This window comes from Phocoena sinus, chromosome 5, assembly GCF_008692025.1.
Source record: "Phocoena sinus isolate mPhoSin1 chromosome 5, mPhoSin1.pri, whole genome shotgun sequence".
In the NCBI taxonomy this organism is placed as follows: Eukaryota; Metazoa; Chordata; class Mammalia; order Artiodactyla; family Phocoenidae; genus Phocoena; species Phocoena sinus.
The window spans coordinates 92,501,082-92,519,151 of NC_045767.1; the positions used below are offsets into that span (position 1 = coordinate 92,501,082).

General features: G+C 42.6%; 1 protein-coding gene across 1 annotated transcript; it reads left to right on the forward strand.

Annotated features, from left to right (window-relative positions):
• Positions 1-7,300: 7,300 nt before the first annotated feature.
• Positions 7,301-15,860, forward strand: ODAPH (odontogenesis associated phosphoprotein). Its single transcript, XM_032632774.1, has 2 exons — positions 7,301-7,715; positions 13,722-15,860. The coding sequence occupies exons 1-2, from the start codon at positions 7,649-7,651 to the stop codon at positions 14,084-14,086; spliced, it is 432 nt and encodes a 143-aa protein (XP_032488665.1). The 5' UTR covers positions 7,301-7,648; the 3' UTR covers positions 14,087-15,860.
• The last annotated feature ends 2,210 nt before the right edge of the window (positions 15,861-18,070 follow it).

The window sequence follows — 18,070 nt, forward strand, 5'->3', positions numbered from 1 at the left end:
GCAGTCACTTCTACTACTAGTGTTCACAGTGAACTCAGCTTTTGTCTTCTTTTTCGTTGGTCTTAGTATCATCAAGAGAGAGAGAACTGTGGGCAAAGTATTGGTATCATCAAGAACCCAGAGCTTTCCACTTGCCACTTATTTTTATGGAGAAATGATTACCAATAGATAGAAATCTGACATAAGAGATAGGGTCCTCTCCACCTGCCACCCAAACAAATGCCTGAACACGGTGCATACCTCAGTCCACTGTTCCCAGAGATTCCAGCCTAGCCTGAGAAGGAACTGTCCTGTGCAGAGCAGAGCCAGTCATCCCGCATCCAGAGGTTCCTTAAGCAGCCAAGGCCAACCTAAGGATATCACTTTGCTTTCAAGCTTGGAATAGCCTCTGGATCCTGGAACAAACCAATACACCAGTTCAACCTCAGCACCAAATCAGGTACAAAGGACTTGATATGGCATTTTTCTCCATATCAAGTTTAAATTTCTGGAAATAGATTTTGGTTGCTAAAGATAATCACAATCATACCACAGTCATTCATTTGAGAAAAGATGAAGTGTATTAAAAATATATATTTACGGGGCTTCCCTGGTGGCGCAGTGGTTGAGAGTCCGCCTGCCGATGCAGGGGACACGGGTTCGTGCCCCGGTCCTGGAGGATCCCACATGCTGTAGAGCGGCTGGGCCCGTGAACCATGGCTGCTGAGCCTGCGCGTCCGGAGCCTGTGCTCTGCAACAGGAGAGGCCACAACAGTGAGAGGCCCGCGTACCGAAAAAATAAAATATATATATATATTAATAAAAAGATAAAATTATTATAGAAATAATTTGAGTGGTGAAGAATCCATTATATATTTGAAGAATAAAAATTTTGTTCCAGTAATGTTCTCTATGTGGTTTTTATACATTCAGTTATTCAATAAAATGAGCAGAGAAAAATCAAGAGTATGTATACAGTGGTTTTGCTTTAACTTCTGCTACATTTTTTCCTCCACCAATAACTGTAATATCTTTCTTAGGGTCTGCTAGGTTAGGTGACCCAAGTAGCAGGCCTGCTTCCACCACAATATGAATCTGCCATAGACGTCTTTCCTTTCAGCCTCGCTCGAAACTGGCAGCCTCATGTCACCAGTATATAACTGAGAGCGGTATTCTCAGATTTGTAATACACTGCCATCAGAACCCAGAGAGGCTTATTAGGCATTGTGCTTCCTTATTCACAGTGGGAGATGCAAGTTGTACTAATTTGCCTTTTACTTCAGAGGGCATGTCCTAGCGTGCCCCTGGTCACTGGACACTCCTCCCCCAAAATCTTACTCATGTGGTAGGCCCCTGAATTTCATGGGTTTTATCTCACCCTCTAGAGCATATGTACTTCATCAAGGCGTCAGATTTACTAGTCACATCTTGCTCATCCCATTTGATTAACATAATCCATCAATATAGTGAACTAAGTGATTTTCTGTGGAATATCTACCTGGATTGGGTCTCTTTCAATTATAACAGAAGCAGGAGAGTTACAGCGTAGGCTGTTAACATCGCTTTTTATTAATCCCACGTGAAAGTGAATAGTTTCTGATCTTGTTTTTTAATAGGGATGGGAAAGCATGCACCCAACCGATCACTGATCGCATACCATGTACCCAGAGCCATGTTAATTGACTCTAGCAAGATGTCACATCTGGCACACAGCCGTAGTCAGGGCTACCACTTGGCTGAATTTGCTTTAGTCTGCTGTCATCCTGCAGCATCTATCTAAATTTGCAGGAGCCAGAGTGGTGAATTAAATGGAGATATGATGGGGGCCACTGCTCCTACATCCCGTAAGATCTGTAAAGGTGGCACACCCCACACACAAATCTGAAGCTGAGGGGTCTGAAAAAAAGGAATTAGCATAGCAGGCCTGAGACTGCTGTCCGTAGAAAGACCTGATTGCAAGGTTGGCTGGCATCTGGGAATTTGGATTTCAGAAGGGTTTCCACCATTCCCTAACTGATAAGAGGGGCTCTCTGTGCCTCAACAGTTTGTAGAAACAGTGTGGTTTATGCCGAGCACATTTGATAGTGTGCCGATATTGGGGAATATCTTAGGCAAAGAGTACCTACATGAGCAGCCCCCAGGAAAACTTGGACACTGAATCTTTCATGAGCTTCCCTGGTAGGCGGCATTTCCCATGTGTTGTCACAATTCCATGCTACGGGCATTAAGTACTGCACTAAGAGAGGACTCCTGGAAGCTTACACCTGATAGACTTTGATTCCTCAAACTGCATTTCACCATACTTCTAAGAACTCTCACATCTCCCTTTTGGAGATTTGCTCAGGAGAAACCGGTTTGCCCATGCTCCCACGTCCCTCACCTTCCTCCCAGCTGTACTTCTGCTCATAGAATTATGCCTGATGCAAAGCAGGAGCTGGAAGAGATGGCGTTGGGAGAAGAAAATGTCGGGCCAGTACAAGGAAACCTCAGAAGCAGAAGCCAGATACAATCTGTCATTTAAGAGCCACGTGGGGGTCCATAGTAAGCACCAGTAACAGCAGTTTAAGAGGAAATGCTGAGAACTTAGGACATTCAACAATTTCACAAGTATTTTTCAAGTTTCAGGAACTGTATGCCAGAAAATGTAGGCACTAGGGAACCGATAAAGAAAAGACCAGTTCCTACCCTCAAGGAAGTTAGAGACTAGTAAGACGTTCCAAAAGTCATAATCCAGGGACACCATGGAGTGCATTTCAGGAGGATGGGCTGCCTGATGCCTTTCTCCTCGCTGTGCCCTGCTTTATTAGTACACACACCTGTGCAATAGAACTCATACCGCAACATCTTAAAGTCTAAGTGCTTCAGTCTCAGTCTCATTCATTTAATCTTTATCTTAGGCACATAAAGAAGTTTATAGACTAGCATATTTAACATCGTAACCCATCGAGTGTGCCGCTTTCAAAGCCCCATACACTGTTGCGAGGGATACAAAGATGATTAGATGAAGGAATTCACAGCCTACAGGGACGCACAGGTACGTAACACAAGCACAGAGAAGTGGGCAACATGGCAGGACCATGGCAATTAAAGTAGGTGACTGAAATGAATGGAACCTCCAAGTTCCAAAATGGAACTTAAGCGTGTCAGTGTGGGCACCTTAAAAGGTTCTGTCCCAGAGCCTGGATTCTGTTAGCACCCTCCTTAGATGTGAGAGTAGGAGACCCAACCCCCTGGGAAGAACCAAACAAACCTGGGTTCGATTCTCAAGCCTGTCAGTTTATTACATTATGGGACCTGGGCCAAGTTACTGAGCTTCTCTATTTACAAAGTGGACAGTAATACCTTCCTCACTCTGTTGTAGTGAGAATTATATTTAACTGGTTGTAAAACATAGACCGTACAATGAGCTTTCCATACATTATTTTTCTCTCTTTAAATGCCATGGCAGGAGCATGGGAAAAGGAGATAAGAACAGGAAGAAGGGCAAAACACAAGAAGGGGAAAATGAACCTGGTAGGGAGATAGGGAATAATAGTAGTACGGGCAACAGTGGCCAGTTGAGCTATTTGTGCCTTAAATAAACTTTCCCTCTCTGTGGCATTTCAAAAGCAGGCAAGGAACATTGTCCCACTGAAAGGGAAAATTGTATTTAATCATATCCTCCCACGTCAACCCTGAAAGGTCATTTATCTTAGATATGTCTCATTCATTCATTTATTCATTCGATTTCACTTTAAACAGTGCTACTCACATGTGGTTCGGAAACCAGTGTCCAAGTGAAGGAGCTGGCACCAGAAAGTAAATCAACTACATCACCAAGCCCACTATCTAGTCAACATTTTTTCACAGCAAGATTTTCTCCCTGAATGAAACAATGTGTTGATTTACATTGTAGAAGGAGGAGCACCTTATCTCATTCTGGACTAGCTACTTTGAGTAGCACTGTCTCAGAGTACCCAGTCACTTACTAAATAGACAGTCTTTGAACTAACCTTAGCCGAGGAGTCCCCGACAGATTTGTGTCAGATAATAAATTTCCCAAATCCTTGTGGTAGAGCTTGTGCAGTTAAAAAAAATAACATCACATATGACTCAGCAAATCTGGCCTCATGCTTTTTAAAAGAGAAGTGTTTTATCAAACAAAGATAATGAAGCATACGGGCTGTGCAGAATGCTAACCACAAATTCTAGAGGTGAGCACCTTGTGGAGATGGGCGTCAGTTGCAGACTTGCCAGCAAAGTGTACTCAACATAGAATTTAATTAGAAACGACGGGTACTCGTGCTTATAAAAGAGGTAGACTTTATAATGGTACAACGTGCTACCAGGCTTTACAGCTGAAGGGAATGACCTCTGAAATCCTGACGATTTAAAAAAATGTTTTGGCTGCCACTCTATGAGTGACTATGACTTGTGGGTGGGTCTTAAAAGGACAGAATGCCTTATTGAGATGTGCATTTCACCTTTCTGTGGCTGTCACCATTATCTGGACATATTTTGTTGAAAAGATAGGAGATGGTTTGAGCCAGCAATGAAATGTGGCTATCCAAAAGATCAAACTCACCAAGGCCCACAGGGACTGGAAAATTTTAGAGTGAAATGAAAACGTATTCTATAATTTAAATCTAAAAAGAGTTTCAGCAAGTTATTTTTAAATGTACCTTATAGCAAAGGCACTCTGCATGTGCCCAGAGAGGGCTATGGGAGGATTGTTTGTAAGAGCAGAAAATGGAAAGCAACCCAAATTCCACCAAGTGGTGAATCAATAAATAAAACTATGGTGCACCCATAAAGGCAATAACAAGCAACAATTCAAAAGAAAGAGATCAATCTATATGGATTGGCATGGAAAGAAAAGACATATTTTAAGTGAAAAAGAAATAATTTAGAAGGCGACACAAAATATCCCATTTATATAACAATTTTTTAAAGCCACCTACAGAACAGTTTCTGAGTGTGCATGTATGTAAATACATAGCAAAAGGTATGGAAGGATATATGGCAAACTGTTAAAAGTGCCTAGTTCTAGAGAAGGGAGCATATACTTCCGGCGGGGGGGCAGGGGGCGGTGTGAGAGAGAGAAAGGAAGGAGAGGAAGGAAAAAGGCAGGCAGGGAGGGCGGGAGAGAAAATAAAATGTTAACAGCATTCTACAAATTTAAATCAAAACTATGCCATTTCTGAAAAACTAGTAGTTGCTTGTTACCATTACCCTCATCATCTCCTGGAGACATTGGCTAAAGTTGAATCCAAGTCTTAAATTACTACCATTTCCTGTAACTCCTGGATATTTCCAAGAACTCTCTCAATCCCCCGCCAGCTTTACTATTGCAAGTTACAGAAACCACTGTCTGGGAAGGTATGATGACAAGATTTTAGTTAGCTTGCTTGTGACTGATCACCTAGCAGAACCCCAAAGAAAAACCCCTTCATTTCCTGTTGAGAAATTTCCCACTCAGCTTTCCAGCTGACTCAATACCTCAAAAAACTAAAAAACAGGACTTCCGAGTACTGCTACCTGAGAAGTATTGCACACTCTCATAGAACTTTTCACAATCTTCATAAATCCTCACATTCTGCCTTTGTTTTGTTTCAGATATCCAGGTTCTAGAGGAGATGTTTGTCCAAGACAGAAAGTTATATTATTTTTCAGGAGTCATGATAGCTAACATTTACATGGCACCAATCTCCACTGAAAGTGCTTGAATGGTATTAACTCATTTAACCTCCCAACAAACCTATGAGGTAGGTACTCTTATTATTCTCATTTTATAGATGAGGAAATTAGAAAAGTCAGGTAACTTGCTCATGGTCTCACAGCTGGTATAATGACACATTTTCTTGCTGTTATACAGAGACATGTTGTCGACCCTGATCTACAACGCCAGACCCAGAGATTTCGATTCACTGAATTCTGAATTACTATTGAACATTCAAAACACCTGAAGGCCAGACTTCAATCATTCCATTCAGGGGCTCCTACGGGGGCAGTTAGCGGCTGAAGGATAAAATGTGAACTCACCCTATGTCTGAGGCTGGGGAAAGCCCATAGTGACTCATCGCCACAATCCGGATCTGTCTGATGCTACTGCAAGCATAAACAGGGCGGCTGAGCACACAGGGTGAAGCCACCTTACCGCATATATAGCCAAGACATTCAGGTATCCACGGCTTCCACCTGCTCGGGAGTCTGTCTAGTCACCGGGTTTCTCTCAGCTCTCAGGAAGAATGCATGGAATGAGAAAAAGATCGGTCTTAATCTCTGCAAATGCCTTACCCAGCCACTGGAACTGACATAATTTTCTACTCCTTGTCTACTTCTATAGTTTGTAATCAAATACAAGAATATAAAAGTTAATAGCTCTTCTTTCCATTTGGCAAGCAGCACTAGACTTAGAATCTTTATTCTCTATGTGATCTGTTTCTATAAGTCTATGTCGGGAATACTTTAAAATCCATTTTACCATACCACATGCCGTGCACTGTGTACGGCTTCAGGTGTAGCTGGATTCAGAGGTTCAAATGATGTTGTCAGAATCTGATATCTCTCCACTCTGTTTTATTGAGCAGACTCTCTCTTCATGTCTCTTCCCAACTTCAAGTCCAAAGGCAAAATGTGTGCCTTTTTCCCAATCACTTATACAAAAGACCCAGGACTAGTTTTTTTTTTTTCTTTCTTTCTTTTCTTTTTTTTTTTTTTTTTGCGGTACGCGGGCCTCTCACTGCTGTGGCCTCTCCCGTTGCAGAGCACAGGCTCCGGACCCGCAGGCTCAGCGGCCATGGCTCACGGGCCCAGCCGCTCCGCGGCATGTGGGATCTTCCCGGACCGGGGCACGAACCCGTGTCCCCTGCATTGGCAGGCGGACTCGCAACCACTGCGCCACCAGGGAAGCCCGTGTCTTTCTCTTTCTGACCTACTTCACTTAGTATGATCATCTCTAACTCCAATGTCCGTGCTTTTAAGCACTCGTGACCGCCCACTCCCATTCCTCCAGCAGCTGACAGGAAACAAACCAGGCATCTTACGGGCAGTTTGATGAATCAGAGGGGGCCTTGGAAGGACAAATCACTAAGTTAATCTCCCAGAATGTTCATGTTTGTTTAGACAGTGACCATGATGGCTACTAGAGAAGATCGTTTTCTGACTCTGCTGCTCTTGGCTCCTTGACAAAAGCAGAGAAGAAGTCGTAATCCCTGATCCGAGATCTGTGAACAGCCTCTTCAAACTTCCGGGGTCACAAAGCCTTAGAGAATGTCCTCCCTGTCCTGTTTGGTTTGGTTGTTAAGTAAGTAAGCTACACAGAGGGAAGCGGTGCTGAACATTTCCTGGACAGATTCTTTCTCTTGCTGAGGGAGACCTATATACACAAGTAATGAGAAGGCACTAACGGGGAAAGTTTGAAGGAATTAAAAGGATAGTGCGGGTGTGGTTGTCCACAATCCAACTCCAACCAAGGACAGATGAATGACGTTTGGCTGTCATTACAAGAAGCTCTGGTTGACAAATACTGTCTGGTATTTCCTTGCTGATTTCTTACCCTCACACCACAGGCCCTAATCCCCGTGGTCCACTATGCAAATGAAAACTCCCTGAATCAGTCTGCGGGTGACTCACCAACCCCTTTTAAGCCACGTTGGGTTCAAGGCAGTGACTGCTTGGGGTAGAAGCCATGGCTCACAGACTCTGCTTCTCCTACTGGCTACTGGTCTGCTGGTTGGTGGTAACTGTGGCAGAAGGTAAGGGTTTCGTTTTTATTCTACTGTGGGTCCAGTAATTAATAAGTTGTGTGAAAAGACAAAGTTTGGCTCCATGATTATGCATATCGTGAACTGGAACTATTTACGTCAGCTTTCATCAGCCTGTGTGGTTAAAGAGGCTGCATTTTATCATCGGAAGGTCCTAGTCTCAGCCCTAGCTATGTGACTTTAGACACACTTAACTGTTCTGATATCCGTTTCCTCAAGTGTGAAGTGACAGCATTAATGATGTCCATTATTATGGGGGTCGTGAGGACCAAATGAGCTATCATGCAAGAAAAGCTCTTCATCCTTCAAGCACTATATGAATACTAGTTATTATTGATATAGAGCTAACAATTTCCACCCCGAATTACAGCAATGTCCACCTCTTTATATGCCCAACAGCATGGTATTTTGCCCATGGTGGGTGTTCAGTCTCTGTTTATTAACTGCTTTAATTAATCACATCTAGTCAGTCGTGTCTTGGTGCTGCGGAGGTTAGCCTAGACTTCTTTCTTTAAGATTCTATTAGATTCAATTTCTCCCCTACTCCTTTCTCTTTCCTTTTCCCCCACTACAAAATTTCCAGGTGGCCTGAGCCAGAGCATTGGTTTACAAACCCTGGGGACAGAAAAGAAAAGGGGGAGAGCCCCAGGAGTCAAACTGAGTCCTCCACCACTTTCACGTGGCCTGGGGCTTTGCAGGAGTTCAGTCAGACCCTAGTCATCCCCTAGCAAGTTCCCTGCACCCATCCACCAAAGCTCACAACAGAACAGAAAGGGGCAGGGACATCAGAGGTGGTGGTGAGGCCACCAGAGATCACCTTGTCCAATCTCTGCATGAACTCAGGCAATCAGAGGGCAAGGAGACAGATTACAAAGAACACCTGCCCGATTCCCAAGACAAGACCTGCAAACATCACCCGCTAAAAGTGACATCTGAAAGTGGCACCATAAAACAAAACCTGACACCGGACACCTTTCCAGAAAGTCAACCACTCTTCAGGAAACCTTGTAAATACGTAGCTAAATAAGTTATAATGAGATTAGAGGTTTATTCACATTTTTTTTTTAAACACCATTAAAATGTGATTTCTGATTTAGGCTCACTCTGCCCCACCATCCCTCAGACTAGCCTCAAAGACCTTCAAATGCAGCTTCACTGTCTCCAGGCAGCCCTGGCTCCAGGCCATCACCCACTTACACATGCCCTGGCTCTGCCAGACGGGGTCATGTGCGGGTCTCCAAACCCACCCTGTTCTCTCTGTCCTCCACAGCAGCAGCTATGGTTGCCCCCGCTCCTGACTTCACCTCTGTTTATTGCAATTCTGCTTCACATGGTGACGTTTAATGTCACTATAGTATTACCTTCACATAAGGCTTTCTTAAGACACATAGCTTTAAAATTGCAATCTCTCTCTCTCTGACACCTTTGAATTCTTAGAGCAATTTGTATATCACCCATGGTCCACACTGCATTCTGCTCTGCATTATAGATCCATGTATTTGTAGCGTCTCCCCACCTCTCGAGGGCAGGCCCCATGTCTTTCTCATCTCTGCATTTGTCACAGCACTGTTGAAACTACTAGACTTATAGCATAGGATTGAAAGAGGCCTGTGCGAACTTGTATGAACTGGGCTCCAATGTCTTTACCTGTAAAATTAGAGATTTGGCTAAAATAGCCAATTATTCTGTGAGTCTACAAAATGAATTAAGTTGCAGTTACTGTGAGCAAATTAATCACAGGACTTATATTTCTTTTTGGTTCGACTCTAAAGGCACCTGAGAATTTTTGTGATACTCCAAGTGTAAAAGAAGAACTGCATACTTATACATCAAGTATAAAACTTACTTCTCTTAGAAATCAGGGTAGTTCACTACAAACCAGCTATTGTCTGCCCAAATAACCACACAGTACAGATAATTATATATTTTTAAAAAAGGTCATCTCACCCTTACTTTTTTTTTTTAAAGTACTAGTTGTTAGCATACGATGAATTTCATGTCTAGACTATAGTAAACCCACTTAAAATTGATGTCCAAACTCCAAGCAATATTTTGGGTCTTGATTATTTTATTATCTTTTAAATTTATTTTATTTTATTTTTGGCTGCGTTGGGTCTTCGTTGCTGAGTGAGGGCTTTCTTTAGTTGCAGCAAGCGGGGGCTACTCTTCGTTGCGGTGCGCAGGCTTCTCTTTGCAGTGGATTCTCTTGTTGTGGAGCACAGGTTCTAGGTGCACGGGCTTCAGTAATTGTGGCTTGTTGGCTCTAGAGCACAGGCTCAGGAGTTGTGGCACATGGGCTTAGTTGCTCCACGGCACGTGGGATCTTCCCAGACCAGGGCTGGAACCCATGTCCCCTGCATTGGCAGGTGGATTCTTAACCACTGCGCCACCCGGGAAGCCCTATCCTCTAATTTTGAATGTAAGTTATTATTGCAATTTTCCTGGGACTGGAGGGACTTCCCCGGCGGTCCAGTGGGTAAGACTCTACACTCCCACGTCAGGGGGCACAGGTTCAACCCCTGGTGGGGGAACTAAGATCCTGCATGCCGGGCAGCGAGGCCAAAAAAAAATTTTTTTTGAATTTTTTTCTGGGACTGGAATGAAATACTGAGCTTCACAAAAATCTACAGAGAGGAACTCAGCATCTACACTCAACATCTGCCTCATTCAATTAATCAGCTATGTACTGGGTATGAGGCCAAGCCAGGGACTGTTCTGGGTACTAGGGACATAGCAATCAATGACCAACAGAGTCAACAGGCCTCGCCTTGATGGAGGCCCAATAACAACAGCTAAGACCTACCAAATGCATATGTCAGGCATGTTCTCAGCACTTTACATATCTTAGTTTAGACACTACAACAAGCCAGTGAGATAGGTAGTATTATTTTCTCCATTTTACAAATAAGGAAAAGAAGACTGGGAGAAGTCAAGGAAGCTGTCGATGGTCACACGATTATTAAACGGCAGAGCTCAGGGATCCTGTGCCGTTCTGCCTCTCAAAATGTTTCCAATCTGCGCTTAAATATTTGACCTACTTTGGTCTAATTATAGTTGCAAAAGAGCTCTTTGTGTTTGATATTCAGTATCTCTGGTGTCATGTCAGTATGTTACATAATGAGAAATGTTTGCTTATTAATGATCACATTATCCCTGAGGGGTAGGAATGTGGTAACGTTTGAAATTACGGAAACTGAGATTTCTCTCAGTCTGTTCAAGTCCACTGTAGGCACTGGGCTAGCGAGGAGACCAGGTGTACAGAATGATCAGACAGATACTTCAGTGCAGGAGGAATACAGCCGCTGAATAGTAATCCCATGACTGATGAACATAATACAAAGGGACTCACAGGGTGCTAGGGAAGCGTGTTGCCAGGGGCCTTAAGCCAGCCTCAAGGGAGGGAAGGCCTCCCTGAGGAAATGAGACATGATCCACCAGAAACTTCTTTGGTTCTACTTCTCTCACTTCAAAGAGAACTCTACACGCTTCTGAGTCTCTTTTTTTCCCACCTATTTAAGCCACTGGAATCTGACTCGGTTTCCTCCATTCCACAAAAACTACTTCAAAAAATTATCCGTGGCTCTGGGCTTTTAAAAATCTGGTTCCAGATGCCTAGAGCACCATTGTCAGGAGGATTTGGAGAATAGCCTCAGTTTTAAGAAGTAGAAAAAAGCACAAGGGGTGGGTGATTTTAAAAACTGGAGCCCAGCTTACTGAGTGGCAGAGCCCAAGACCTAGCTAAGCCTGAAATGATAGCAAAATGTCAAGATGGAGCTTAAGAATAAGGCTAGCTTCAGACTTCCCTGGTGGCACAGTGGTTAAGAATCCTCCTGCCAATGTATGGGACACAGGTTCGAGCCCTGGCCCGGGAAGATCCCACATTCCGCGGAGCAACTAAGCCCGTGCGCCACAACTACTGAGCCTGCGCTCTAGAGCCCGCGAGCCACAACTACTGAAGCCCGCATGCCTAGAGCCCGTGCTCTGCAACAAAAGAAGCCACCGCGATGAGAATCCCGCGCACCACAACGAAGAGTAGCCCCTGCTCGCCGCAACTAGAGAAAGCCCGTGCATAGCAACGAAGACCCAACGCAGCTAATAATGTATAAATTTTTTTTTAAATTTAAGAATAAGGCTAGCTTCTCCCCTAGTGACTGGGTTCTCAGCAGAAAGTTTTCATGTTACAAAGGTTCAGAATTGATCTGATTGTGTAGAGGAAAGAATGAGCAATATGGGATTTAATCATCTTCTGTAGTTTGAAATGTCTTAATCTAGTTTCAGCCATAAGATTTTAATACTCAGTAGCCTGGGTGGGTATGGGAGAAAGGGTCAGTATTTAATTCAAGAAACAGACACCCATTCAAGCTTGCTTAAAAGAAAATGAATAGAGCTGGAGGTGGGGTGATTATTATAAAGATATTTCCAAGGACCTTAAGTACAGCCAGCCCTCAAAAAGACCAGCCCTGAGAAAGTCAAGAGTCAAGGTTACTCTCATCATCACTCCGTTACCACAGAGGCACTTGTCTCTTTTTCTCTTTGAGAGGCTTTCTCCATTTTACAGCTATGGAAATATTGGTTTCTCTGTTTATTCAACATTCAACTGGCCAATACCTGACACTCCAGCCCCCGCCCTACCACTGCCAGTAACATCTTCCACTAGCTGTGTCTCTGTTGAAATTTTTGAGTGAGAATCTGATTGGTCACTGGCCAGCCAATGAATGAGTTGAGTGTCTAACAACAGTCCAATCAGCCATAGCCAAAGGAGTGTAGTACTGACCTTTCCAGGTATTATGGGTGAAACAGAATCTCTAGAAGGGGCTATGAATAAGCATACCCAGTACAACCAAGAAACCTGAATTCAGCTGTTTTAAAGGTGAGGGGAATCTAGCTCTCAACTTACTGTGAGGAATTCATTTTTCCATCATTCACACTCAGCAACTCTTTCCAGGTCTGTTTTGGTAAGTCTCTAAGGGAGTGAAGAAATAATTTCCTAAAGGAAAGCTTGCTTTTTCGCAGCCAGTTTGATTGTATGACACAGCTAGAGGGAAGACCTTGACACTGGAGGTTGATCCAAATTTCTTCTCAGAAGTTAATGTCATCCTGGTCCTCAGTGCTCATTCCCCTGGAGCAAATAGATGTTCCCTCCCTTCCTCTTCAGGGAATGATTTCACTGCTGGGGAAGTGAAGCAGGCCTTTTCTTTACATTACTTTTTTTCCATCAAATTTTCTTTCTTTCTTTATGCACAATAAAATGCACAAATCTTAAGGGTATATATTGATCACATTTTAGATATGTGTGTGTGTATACCTATGTGTGTACATTTGTATTTTTGTGTATATAGGTATGTATGTGTAAATAGAAATGTGTGTGTGTGTATATATCTATCTCCATATTCATGTAACAACCACCCAGATCGAGATCTAAAGAATTCACTGGTCACTTTTTCCGCTAAATAACACCTACGCTAACCCTAAGCTAACTATTTTTGACTTTTTTTTTTTTTTTACCATAGATTAGTTTTGCTTGTTCTTGAACTTCATAAAAATGGAATCTTACAGTATGTATTCTTTTGTGTCTAACTTCTTTGCCCAACATAACATCATAGGACATATCCATGTTGTCGTATTAGTAATTCTTCCTTTTCATTGCTGAGTATTCTTTCATTGTATGAATACACAGTTTTTTAATCCATTCTCCTATTGATGGACACTGGCATTGTTAGCAGATTTGGGTTAATGTTAATAAGACTGTTGGGAACGTTCTTGAACTAGTCTTTTGTAGATATAAGCACTCATTTCTCTTGGGTAAATTCCGAGTGGAATTTCTGGGTCATAAGGAGTGTCCGTGTCTCATTTTACTGGCCTGGGCAGTTCTCTCAAACATGCTTTGAGACTCTAGAATTCTCTCTTCTGCTCTTTCTCCCCTGCTTCCACCTGAAGACTCTCCCCTCTGCTCCTGTCATCAGGCCTGTTTCCTGACTTGCGCTTTTCTCCCCACAGGACAGGAAGAGGTATTCACCCCTCCTGGAGACTCACAAAATAATGCAGAGCCTACAGACTGCCAGATCTTTACACTTACCCCTCCTCCCACCACAAGGAACCCAGTGACGAGGATCCAGCCCATCACCAGGACACCCAGGTGTCCCTTCCATTTTTTCCCACCACAAAGGCCCAGAATCCACATTAGGTTCCCATACAGACCTTTCCTCCCTCCGATATGCTACCACCATTTTCAGTTCCATCCATTTTTTCGGCCGCACAGTCGCCTTCCTCCTTATTATTATTTCCCCAGAAGAAGACCCTGGAGAGGAAGCTCCTCTGAGGAAAGCAGAGAAAAGAGAGAAGCCCCAAACGTGCTGAAGTAAAAGAAGCCAAGGCCTCAGGAAAGACTAGAAAAAGATTTCTGTTTTCAGTGACTGAACTAAAACTATTGGACTGGAAAATTAAGCATCTTAAACTCCACCGACTAGAAATTGTTCTCCTTGTCAGCAGTTAACATTGGTTTATAGGTTATTCATGTTTGCAAAATACAATCAATAACTACATTATTCTTACCTCTTAGTTTTTATGATCACAGGATACTTACGCAAGAAAAGTTCTAAAATAGGTTGTTCCAATAATACCTATCATACTGCAATACCAGAAGAATCAGCTCCATCTTCTAAATTACAGTGAAGAGCATTTAAATAAGTTGAGATTGTTATAAACCAAATGGAGACATTAATGACCCCTTTTATACTCACTGGAAAACTTACAAAGCAAGGCGCATTTACAAAGTGAACTTTAAAAGAAATTATAAAAAACTGAGGGGTTTCCCTGGTGGCGCAGTGGTTGAGAGTCCGCCTGCCGATGCAGGGGACGCGGGTTCGTGCCCCGGTCCGGGAAGATCCCACATGCCGCGGAGCAGCTGGGCCCGTGAGCCATGGCCGCTGAGCCTGCGCGTCCGGAGCCTGTGCTCCGCGGCAGGAGAGGCCACACAGTGAGAGGCCCGCGTACCACAAAAAAAAAAAAACAAAAAAAAAAAACTGAAAGCTTTATTTTATTCTCTGGCAGTGGTTATTTATTCATTTTTAATGGAGATATAATTGACATTATATTAGTTTCAGGTTATATAACATAATGACTCGATATTTGTATATATTGCAAAATGATCACCACAGTAAGTTCAGTTAACATCCATCACCTCACATAGTTACAAAACTTTTTTCTTTTGATGAGAACTTTCACGATCCACTCAGCTTTCTAACAACAACAACAACAACAAAAGAAATTATAAAGATTAAAACAAAACAAAGTTATGGGGAGTCTGACTATAGGTAATACTTTAAAGGTATTATAAGCTAAATTACCTAACCAAAAAACTCTTTTTTAACTGTAATATGTACTTCAGCAACCGATGAAAATTAGTTTGATAAGTATCTCACTGTTTCTCCCGTTATCATCATATAGATACTAGTTTAAATGATGTGCTTCCCCTAAAACTTTCAACATGATTCCAGGCTCAAAATTCCAATTAAAAGTTTACAGGATGTTCCTATAACTCTAGAACTCCACAGACACAAGTTCACTCAGCTATAGGAACCTCGTGTTCTGAGGATGCAATATAAGTAACAAATCCCACAGGCTGCATTCACTGGTTATTTCTTTAGCCATTCTGTACAATACTGCCTCCTGTTTGTGCTACTCACCTTGCCTGTAACATAGGAACTTCGGTTTCTCATATGCAATCAGTGGCTTACACCTGTTGTTCCCAAAAATCTGTGTGCAAAGTTGCTGCTGCTGCTTCTACAAAGGAGAAAAAAGGGAGGGAGGGGACATAAAGACATGAAGACGCTGGGAACGTTGCCTGGGAAATGGAGAGAGAGAAAACGTCATGCTCTGTTTCTTCACTATATTAAAAGATAAAAAGTAAAACAATATTTCCTTTACTCACTTCATAGCAAATTTTCATTCTAAGAACAGCCAGGCTTAATAAAACCTGTATTTTGAAATCCTCACTAAGTATAAAATGCTATATTTTGTAATAAACTTGCTTTCGTTTTGGTTCATGGGGCGTAATCAGAAAAGGGCCAACCTTGGGCAAACTTGAAGACAGCTCAGGGCTGTGTTTGAACCTCACCTCCCTCCCTGGACCCGCTCCTTCATTATGACAGGCTCGCCCCTCACAGCTGTTCAGTGAGTTCACGGCTCTCCACTGCCAAAAACCAGCCCAGCTCTGGCTGGGCTTTCTCTCCCCAGACATTTGAACTTTTGCAACCCAAAATTTAACTGCTCTGCAGTTCAGTCCCTAAAGATCTTGCTAGGTGATATATAAACCTCAGGAAAACCAAGACAAACTAAAGAGGGAGTAACAGCTTCGGTGCATCTATTATAGAAAGTGGGCTACTCCTGGCATGTTTCCTAGTGAGGGCCTTTTTCAAAATAACTCCAGGTAAAATTACATAATTCCCGCCCTTGAACATGCAGAGAGTTGCCAACATGAAAAGCAGCCCAAACTGCAATGAAAAGTGTATGCCTTTGTGACTTTGGGTTAGTAATTTTCTTTTAAAATAAGTGGTACCTAGAAGGTTTATTGACTTGGGGGGAAAGTTTTCAAGCACTAATATGTCAAAGTGAACTAGTTTATCACATGTGTTCCTCTTAGCATATAGGTGGGATTGTCTGCTTTTGAAGGAATGGCAGCCTGTTGGGAGTGTGTGATTTTTTTATGCATCTTTTATGATCTTTTATACACGCTTAAATGCATCTTTTGCTTTGTGGCAGAATGTAAGTCTGAAGTTTTAATTATGCTAAAAAGGCATAACCTGAATAGAATCATCCGGCAAACCCAAATTGAAAACATTTATAAAACAACTACCCTGTAATCTCCAAAAAATGTAGATTTCATGGTAGACAAAGTTTAAAGGCGATTAAAGAGACGTGACAACTAAATGTAACATGGTCCTGGAGGTAAGGAGGAAAGGGATCGCCATAAAGGATATTATTGGGACAACTAGCAAATTTTTTATGTGAACCATGTTTTAGGTAATAGTCTTATATCAGTGTTAAATTTTTTGATAATTATGTCAGAGAAGATCCTTATATAAAAATCTGTAGTATTTTGGAGGTAAAGGAATATGATTTCTGCAACTGTCTTAAATTATTCAGTAAAAAAACACCTGTGTGTGTGTGTGTGTGTGTGTGTGTGAGAGAGAGAGAGAGAGAGAGAGAGAGAAAGAGAGAGAGAGAGAGAGAGAGAGAGGGAGAGAGAGAGAGAGGGAGGGAGGGAGGGAAAGTACAAAAAGTGGCAAGATGTTTTTACAATTGATGTATTGGGTGAAAGGCATATGGCCTTTCTTTGTACCATTCTTGCAACTCTTCTGTAGTTTGAAATTATTTCAAAATGAAAATAAAAGACATTATTAAAAACAATACAGGATTCAGCAACAGGGGCTTAGTTGTGGAGAAGGAAGTGGCCAGTTCAGGACCTCAGGGGACAGACGGGGAGGTGACAGAGTTAGAGAGACTGGGGGGTGGAGGACAAAGAGAAGGAAGGTTAAAAGAAGACTAGATCTTGGGGAAATATCCTGGGAAAAGCTGAGTTGAAAGTGCTTCTTTCAACGTAATTACTAATCATTTTTTCCCTTTGACAGCATAAATAAACATTTGAGTTCTAAACCACCCCAGAATAAAACACAAAAAATTAATCTTGAATTTATCCATGCCTTAAAGATAAGTTAAAAATAAATTCTACAGGACTTCCCTGGTGGTCCAGTGGTTAAGAATCCATCTTGCAATGCAGGGGACGCTGGTTCAGTCCTGGTCGGGGCACTAAGATCCCACATGCCTCAGGGCAACTCAGCCCGTGCGCCGCAACTACTGAGCCCGCACGCCACAGCTGGAGAGAAGCCCACACATCCGCAAGGAAGAGCCCCGTGCACCGCAATGAAAGATCCCGCGTGCTGCAACTAAGACCCCATGCAGCCAAAAAACAAATAAATAAATAAAATTTAAAAAATATAATCCTATTCCTACAGCCCACAATACCACCAACCTTGTAATGATTCACACATTGGTTATAAGAGTTACAGGGCGTGTAGACTGGTTGAGCTGGGACTCATGTTCCCTGATATTTGTGGAGGGTAGATTTTAATTGGGGAAGGAGGGGGAGTTTGTTTGGAACTTTGGGTCTCAATGGGAGAAATAAAAGGTGTAAGATGGCACATACTTCCACAACTACCACTTGGATTGAACTAGAGCCGAGTAGTCAGAGTCAGCAGCAGAAGCTGAACAAAATGTGTTTAAAAGAAACTTTAGGAGCCTCTGAACATAGCAGAGCTGCTTTGGGGCCAACGTGACAAAGTGTCACA